The sequence below is a fragment of the Magnolia sinica genome, chromosome 1, assembly GCF_029962835.1.
Source record: "Magnolia sinica isolate HGM2019 chromosome 1, MsV1, whole genome shotgun sequence".
NCBI classification, from domain to species: Eukaryota; Viridiplantae; Streptophyta; class Magnoliopsida; order Magnoliales; family Magnoliaceae; genus Magnolia; species Magnolia sinica.
In genome coordinates, this window is record NC_080573.1 from 14425939 (window position 1) to 14434790 (window position 8852).

The 8852-nt window shown below is 42.6% G+C and overlaps 1 protein-coding gene across 7 annotated transcripts; it reads right to left on the reverse strand.

The window, feature by feature from the left end:
* Nucleotides 1-4130: 4130 nt before the first annotated feature.
* On the reverse strand, nt 4131-8468 carry LOC131240625 (5'-adenylylsulfate reductase 1, chloroplastic-like). Of its 7 annotated transcripts, none has more exons than XM_058238990.1 (6): nt 8408-8468; nt 8241-8328; nt 7981-8136; nt 7718-7865; nt 5082-5568; nt 4131-4982 (listed from the first exon to the last, which is right to left on the reverse strand). In XM_058238990.1, exons 2-6 carry the CDS (start codon nt 8305-8307, stop codon nt 4428-4430), a joined length of 1413 nt encoding a protein of 470 aa, XP_058094973.1. In that variant the 5' UTR covers nt 8308-8328; nt 8408-8468; the 3' UTR covers nt 4131-4427. The 7 variants fall into 7 exon arrangements, with proteins under 7 accessions (XP_058094973.1, XP_058094999.1, XP_058094990.1 ...); XM_058239016.1 differs by having other exon boundaries at nt 8241-8322; nt 8408-8441; XM_058239007.1 differs by having other exon boundaries at nt 8241-8325; nt 8394-8432.
* Nucleotides 8469-8852: the final 384 nt, after the last annotated feature.

Here is an 8852-nt window from a genome sequence, read left to right on the forward strand (position 1 = left end):
GATCTCAGAAGGGCTATAAGTGCTATAATCCCGGACTTGCAAGAAATATGTGTCAGCGAATGTTGCTTTCTTTGAGGATGTTCACTACTTCTCACTTGAAGGGAATTTGCTAAATGATTCTCTTGCGAGTCGGGAGGAGACCTTGTTGAATCATCCCATTCCTCTTCCGATTCCCTCGCTTGATGAAGATTCCCATCCTCCTGAACTTCTCAAACCATTGCGTGTGTATCAACGATGGAAGAAATATCCTACCACTTAGACTCTTACCATACTATCTACTTCTCATGGAGATCCAGGTTCAATCATTCCATCTTCTGATGATCTACCTATTGATTTACGTAAGTCTACTAGTGCATCTACTCGCCATTATATCTATCATTATGTCTCTTTTTAATGTTTGTCTCCTACCTTCAGGGCATTTGCTACCTCGGTCTCCTCTTCATCTGTTCCTAGGACTCTCAGGGAGCTCCTCAGTATTCCCGAGTGGAGGCAAGCTATGATAGAAGAAATGTGTGCCCTCAAGTAGAACGATACCTGGGAACTGGTTTCCTTGCTTAAGGACAAGCAGACTGTGGGGTGCCTATTGGGTCTATTCTATTAAACCTCCTAGATGGATCGATTGATAGATACAAGGCTCCACTGGTAGCCAAGGGATACACTCAAACATATGGTGTGGACTACTTTGAGACTTTCTCACCTGTAGCAAAGCTCAACTTGGTTCAGGTGATCATCTCTTTGGCAACAAATCTGTCTTAGCCGTTATTCCAGTTGGATGTGAAGAATGCCTTTTTACATGGTGATCTTGCTGAGGAAGTCTATATGGATCCACTACCAGGTTTTTCATTAATCAATGGCTCACATCGGGTATGCCGCCTCAAGAAGTCTATCTATGGTCTCAAGCAGTCCCCTCGAGTAATAGTCTACGTCGATGATATTCTCTTGGCTGGTGCTGATGGTGCGGGTATTACTGACCTCAAATCCTTCCTTTAAGCTTGCTTTGCAATAAAGGACTTGGGTACTCTTCGCTATTTTTATGGCATTGAGTTGGCTAGATCTAAATCTGGCATTGTCCAATCATAGTGGAAATATACTCTCGATCTCTTATCTGAAACTGGAATGCTTGGGTGTAGTCCAGTTGCCATCCCTATGCATGTTACTCAGAAGCTTGGTATTGATGATGGCAACTCCGTATCAGATCCAGTCCTGTATTGTTGTTTGGTTGATTATCTTATTTACATGACTATTACTCGACCTTATCTGTCATATGCAGTTGGGGTGGTGAGCCAGTTTATGCATGCTCTTTGTACAACACATCTTATTGCCGTATATCAGATCATTCGTTACATCAAACTGACTCCTGGTAAAGGCTTATGTTTTCAGCGACACGGTCATCTTCATATCTCTGGTTACTCTGACGCTGATTGTGTGGGTAGCCTTGATGATCGGAAGTCTACATCTAGCTATTGCACTTTTGTCGGTGGGAATCTGGTTACTTAGAAGAGTAAGAAACAATCAGCGGTTGCTTGATCCTCTGCAGAAGCTGAATGTAGGGCAATGATGCATGCAACGTGTGAACTTTTGTAGCTCCAGATGTCGTTAAAAGAACTTGGCTACTCCTTTCCCGATCCTATTCCTCTACACTATGATAATCAAGCTGCTATTCATATAGTTAGCAACCCTGTGTTTCGTGAGCACATGAAACATATTGAAATAAATTATCACTTCATTCATGAAAAGGTCGTTGCTAAGGAAATTTCCACTCCATTTATTCGTTCAAGCGAGCAACATAAAAAGTTGAGTGGACAAGTTGGGCATGATTGACATCTATGCTCCAACTTGAGGGGGAGTATTGAGCATGTATAGTCTTTTTTTTAGCCGTGGAGAGGCATTTGTAGAGCATTATACTCATAAAAAGTTGATAGTAGGCAAAGTATCAATGGATATAATTAGAAGATCACTGTCTATTACTACTTCTAGCTCTTCATTATTCTCTATGAAAAATGTTGATCAACTAAAATTTGAAAACATTGAAAAATACATTAAGAAACGGGAAATCCCGAGAATACCTGCCAAGGAAATTTATAAAAGGGATCTTTTAGATTTGTGACCGATTATTGTATCAAAACTACTTAGAAAATCATGTCCATCATGGGTACTCAAAAAGCTATTCTAATATTTAATAACAAAATGATAATTTTTCATGAAAAAGTATAATTCTCTACACATAGGAATTCTTCAAGTTGCAGTTAAACTCATAACTAAGGTTGATCTCTATACTTTGGTATTGATGTGTGTAAGAGACTGTAGAGGTTAGAAATTTACAAATCCTCTTTTGGGTCTCATTGAAGCTAGCCTCCGTTCGGGACTGGTAACTGATCCAGGAGTTACCAGAGCTCTTATGCTCAAATGTACAGACCCAAGGGTTTGAGATGCACCCCCAGCATACAAAATGTCACTAAAAATACAGGATATAATATAAGGTCATAAACCTGAGGTTTTGTATCAGGCTTGTTTTTGTGTTTTTAGTTCATCCCAGTAGGAATGACCTTATGAACGGTGTGGATGGCATGTAAACATCACGGTGGACCCCAAGGAGGTTTCAATGGTATGCATTTCCTTGCTTACTTTTTTCTGTTGTGCGACCCACTTGAGTTTTGGATCTGCCTCATTTTTGGGCCCATGGCCTAACATCATTATACGGAAAAACAGATGGACAGGGTGGATTTCTCACAAACATTACAGTGAACCCCACGTAGCTTTCTTTGGCAGGCAATCTGCGTTGGATGCAACCAGTCCAGCGCCAATGAAAACGCCCCTAGGCCCCCCTATCATGCGTGGGACCACAGTGAAAAAGCAAAATATCATTTCATGCAGGGGACCCCACACACGATGTGCTCCCATGGTGCTTTTCATCCGTCTATTTCACCCAATAGGACAGACAAGCCGGGCCTACGGCCTTATTGGGGTGCAGCTTGGGTAGGTCAAATCAGGTTGAGGGCCAACCCAAATGCAACCGTAACTTGATTAGTAGGTCCAAGGTCCAAACTTGGACCCAAACAAACCCAACCTAACCCAAACACAATCCCAGCCTCAAGAGTCACGTTGGACCCAACTAAACCCAAACACAACCCCAGCCTCAAGAGTCACGTTGGACCCAACCAAACCCTAGGTATTAAATACTTAACCCTAAGATAATTAAATATCCAGAACTTACTAGTAAACACAACCCCAACTCAAGAATCATGCTAGGCAGGTTTGACATCCACAACTTACTCGTAAACTAACACATAAAATTAAAAAAATAAAATAAAAATCAAAGTAACACTAGCAAATTAAAACACAGCACGCATCACTTGTAACTAAGTAAATAAAGATTCACGTTAGGGTGTGTTAGATTTTCCAGACCCCGGTAGATACATTGCTAATAGGGTAATAATTATTTCCCTGGGTAGAATATATGTGGGGCCTACTGTGATGTATGGTACTGTGATGTATGTGCCATATGTAATCCCAGCTGAATTTAGGGCATGACCAAAAAGATGAGGCGCATCTAAAGCTTAAGTGGACCACACCACAGGATTTGGGGAAAGAGAATCAAATACCTAGTTTTAAAAACTTCATGGGCCCCTGTTTCTTTTGGTGTTGGGCACTTGAGTGTTGGATCTGCCTCTTTTTCTGTCTCATCTCCAATTGTTACGCTAAAATGGATAGACCAGATACATCATATATATTAGGGCCCAAAAATTTAAACCAGTCCTTTTGGACCGGTTTTCCAAGCAGAAATACAAGTGCATTTTCAAACCGGGTAGAAGAGTAATTATTACTTTATTTTCAGGGCATTTACAAACAGGCAATGTTGAAAGACAAACCAATCAAGCATGTGGGCTCCCAATCACTTCCGAACAAGAACCCTATTTCTCATGCATAGATAAATTTCGATCATTAAAGCCTATACAGCATTAGAGTTCAAAACATCGATGGTTCCAATCAAGTAAAGCTGGCTGCGATTTTACTTTTATAACATCATGTACTCATAAACGTAACTAGTCCAATATGAGAAACTAACATCTGGAGGGTCCTAAAGATCATAGAAGAGCTAGAAAAGGATGAAAACCAGTCTATCTCTCCTCTCAAAACAAATTCAAAATTATCATTCTTATTGAATAAAAGGAGAGACCTAACTCTCCCCCACGGCCACATACAACCGATTACATTTTCTTGATTCTCTCTAAAAGATTTTCATATAGGTAGGGGAATAAAACCAAAGTGTAGTCTCTCTCCTTGTTGTGGAAAGGAGAGAGAAATGAAGTCCAAGGGGAACTCTCTTTTCATTATCAAAGCCAATCAATCAGACCCATTACTATACAGAAGAAAACCACCTTTCCCAATTGCCTTAGATTTTGAAAACCTCTTCTTCTAAACATCTCTCAATGTAGGGCCCTCACAAAGGCCAACAAGGAATCAACGTCCCGTTTCTCTGACGGATACTTGATGGGCATTGCTGTGTTCTTTGGGAAGAAGAGTATTGTGGGGAAGCTCCCCAGCTGCAGCTCCTCCTTTGCAAATTCCTTCTGATCACCGTCTGACCTGAACTTTCCTACTTTTATGCCAGATCCAGCGAGCTTCTCGGCTAGCTCGACATAGGATGCTTCCATTCCTTGGCAGAAACGGCACCATGGCGCATAGAGGACGATAAGCCATGGCTCTCTCCGGTTCTCCAGCCGGAGCAAGTTCTCGATCCCTGGCCTGCTAAGGTTTATGATGTTCTGCGTGTTGAAGATGTCGGGGTTCTCAGTGGTGGCGGCGGCAGCAGCGCTGTTTCCATTGCCGTTTAGTTGGGGCACTTCCCCCTGTTTGATGTTGCCCTTGTGGAGCCCGCACTCCTTGGCTTTGGCATCCTCCCACCACCACCTTCCTTCTCTCTCATGCTGCCCAGGTAAGACGGGCCTTGTGCATGGCTCGCACCCAATCGAGACATACCCCTGCAACCAATAGACAATATATCAGCATGATCATCTTCATTGCAACATCCATACATGAAAGACATATGCAAGTCGGCACAGCTGTGTGTGCATGCGTACCTGTGAATGCAAGGAATTGACAGGGACGTCCATGGTCCTAAGGAAATTCCAGATATCCCCGCCATCCACGTTTGCAACCGGATTCCACTTTACAAGACTGCCGATCCCACCATCCATCCCTTCAAATGAAGGGTCCACCTGAACAACCGGGATTTCAGCCCTGGTACCAGGCGACTGATCCTTCCTTTGCCCAGTGATCCATGCCCTGAGACCCCTAAGGGCCCGCCTCAAGGGCCTCACCTTCCTGATTCTGCAGCACTCCTGGTGCCCGTCCTCATAGAAGGAAAATAGGCCCTTGCTTCTCACAAGGCCCTGAACTTCAACAGCATCTGGAAACATGTACTCAATGCGAATGTCATAGCGCTTCTCCACATCATCAAAGAATCTGTAGGTCTCGGGGTTCAGCCTTCCAGTGTCGAGGCTGAAGACCCGGAAGGGTCTGCCAGTTAGCTTGGCATACTCGATCAAGGCAACATCCTCTGCTCCACTGCCAAACCAGACACCACACAAATCAGACTGTGAAATAACAGAAATCAATCTACCAATCTGAATACACATTAACACAATTAGATGGCCAATGGGATTGACTGAAGAAAGAAAAATTTCGGAAGTGAACAACGGGCCTCGCTTTGAGCTCAACAATCCATCTTGGTTAGGCACAAACAACTATCACCACACATCTGGCTGAACAGTGGTCTAGTTTGGATTTTCCGTCTGGCAAGGCCTAGCATCATAGCCCAAGTACAAAAGAACATCATCACAAGACAATCACAGCCATACAGAAGCCAAGCGTGCAACTAGGGTTTTGTATTACAGGTCCAGAACTAAGGATGCAGTGGAGTCTGGGCAGCAAAGAAATACATGGACCAAAAATGTGTGGTGATCGGAACAGTCAGCCTGGCGGGCTACCATGAGCACATGCCATATGCGATCAGTGACCCTTTTTTTTTTAAAAAAAAGAGATGCATAGGTCCACATTCAACCAGTAAAATTCACAATTGAATGGACAATTTTTGGGATAAAAGCCATACATGCAATGGTCAATGCGTGTGCCTTGAGTGACCCGACTGCAAGATGGCATTCATTTCATTTTGTTTTTTTATTTATCAAAGTAGTCCAAAATGTCTTCAGAAACTTAAATTTGAAAGGAATATTCTTTCGAGTAACTAAAGATGGGGCGCACTTGCAATTACATACGGCGCACTTGCTATTATATATTGCAAGTGTGTCCTCTTTTCCAAAGAATCTGATTACTAAAAACAAAACATTTATATAAATAATAATTCTTAGAGGTTTTCACTGTTGACTCTGAGGTCATATTCTGATGATGATCAGAACCCATGGTGTGCTGTAACTGCCATTACAGTGCTTAATGGTCGTGAAGGCTAGGGTCATAAAGGCTGCAACAGCCATTTTGTCTAATGGGAAAAAATAACCTATATCATTTTTCCCCACAAGGGGCCTATAATGACACGTGACAGGGCTTGTACATGTTTTTTTTCCTTTTTTTTTTTCCGTTAAATAAGAAAGACTTGTATTGTAGAGATCCGTTGCAGCCTTGTTTTATAAAGGTAATGGTGGCAGCCGTTACGGCCCATATCGTAAAGTAGTGGCCGTTACAGCCACCATTACCATTACAGATTACTGTGTCCAAACTTCTTATTTCACAGGCTTCAACTTGGATGGGGAAAGAAAAAAACCTCTTTGATTAAAATATTTTAACCGTTCCATCAGTTATGGTTAAAATATTTTTAATAGTCTTCAGCTAACAAGAGCTAGCTAAGCCAAAAGGAATTTATTTATTTAGAGGAATGGACCCATCAGACCTTAATCCGAACCATCCAAATAGGCCCGAGAGTAGATTGGACCTGGCCCAAAATAAACACAACTAGCGGTCCCAACCATCGATTTAGTGGCCATGAAAGGTTACAAAGAGACGCATATAGATGGTTACGATGGACCGATCATGGGAGTTTTTAGTATTGGGAATATTTCTAAGCAACTAGTTTGCACCCAGTGATCGTACGCATTGAGTTGTATTGGACATGTAGATGGTACCAAGCATCAATCTCGACCGTCCAGCCGGTCCAACCTCCTCTACACTGGCCACCGGACCGACCGGATGCCCAATTCAAACAACGGTTCCATATTACCCCACCCAACTATTTTAACTAGCCAATGATCCGATGGTCAGGATCATCGGATCATGATCATTCTTGTGATTAGCAATCAAAATCAGGTGTGCCACTGACCGAACTATCTACTTCAAAAAATTGGACTACTTCCGAAATAATATTGACCATCCATTGATCAGACGGTTTCAATCACCCGATCAACGTTTCTTATCTCACCAACACAGAGAAAGCGCGCTGGACCATACAGACTGTCAGATCAATGATTTGACCGTCCGCAGTGTGGCCAAGGAATTGAACGGCTAGGATAAAAGTTTAAAAGGTCTAGGAAAAACTCGACAAGTCCTCTTTTTAACCTGACCAAATCGGGTTCTTCTCGCGTCTTGAAGAGATTCGATTAAGCTGAGTCGACTCCGCCGAGTCGAGTCAAGCTTTTTAAAACACCGATAATTCCCCAAAAAAAAAAACAAAACAAAACATAGAGAAGGAGAGAGAAAATCGAACCTGAAAGCAATAGCGATATCATTCCCAAATTTCTCTAGGGCTTTGTCGATGATCTCAAGAGGCGAAGCATCTTTCAAATCTTCCGCCAATTTCTCATAATCCACCTCCTTCTCTATTCCCTTATTCTCCCTCTCCAAATCTGCCACTTCTGTATCAATCCCCATCAAAAGAAGGGCAATTCTGTAAATACACAAATCCCTCCATCCCTCTCCAGACTCTCTCTCACCAAAAATAAAAAATAAAAATCGAAATGAAATGCGTACCAGGAGCAATGCTCGTTGCTGCCAGAGGAACAACCGACTTGCTCCGCTTCGCCTGTGCGGATACCGGCTTCAACGCGCCCCGCCTCCGAGACACATTCCCAGCCGTCGATGGTAGGATGAACCGATCCAACGACCGAAACGAACCGATCTGAGATCCTGAAATAACCAAAAGATAGATAGAGACAGAGAGAAAGCGCGTGTCAAGCACGTGAAAGCTAAAATCAATAAATGCAAGAAATTCCAAAAAAAAAAAAAAGTACCTTTCAGAATCTCCTGAGAATGGGAAGAAATCGCTGAAAAAGCTGATGAAGACGAAGCTAATGCCATGAAGAAATCTCCTTCTCTCTCTCTCTCTCTCTCCTTCTCTCTGAATCTCCTTCTCTCTTTCTCTCTCTGAATTCTCCTTCTCTAACTGTCTCTCTGGTTTTCTCTCTCTCTGAATTCTCCTTCTCTAACTCTGTCTCTCTGGTTTTCTGTTTTCTGCTGTTGGGAGGGAGGAAAGCGCAGATGGAAGATAAATAATAGCCTAGAGAAAGGGCTGTTATACAGATTCATTGAACCTGGACGCTTTTCCGTCAGAAGGCGGGCTCGGGGTTTATACACGTGGCGCGTTTTTATTGGACAACGCAATTTCGCGTCGTTCAGCGCATCCGTCACTCATTTGGGACAAGTGGACGAGGAGAGAACGTACGGTAGAGATGAGAAAACGAGGGTACAGCAGAGTCATCTGTCTACAGAACTCATTGCTGGCTAATCTATCAATCAGGACCGTCCATATAATCGTACCTATCATGGATTAAATAATTTTGTAAACTGAATTTCCTAAATTGATTATATAAAACATTTTAGTCTGTTTCTACGTTGATTGTTTC

Bases quoted from the DNA above. Each gene is read 5' to 3' on its own strand.
- LOC131240625 (XM_058238990.1), bottom strand. From the start codon at position 8,307: ATGGCATTAGCTTCGTCTTCATCAGCTTTTTCAGCGATTTCTTCCCAT. The intron at 7,866-7,980 runs GTACGCATTTCA...GGATTGATACAG, and splicing joins AGCAACGAGCATTGCTCCTG to AAGTGGCAGATTTGGAGAGG. The intron at 5,569-7,717 runs GTTCGATTTTCT...CTGGTTTGGCAG, and splicing joins GATATCGCTATTGCTTTCAG to TGGAGCAGAGGATGTTGCCT.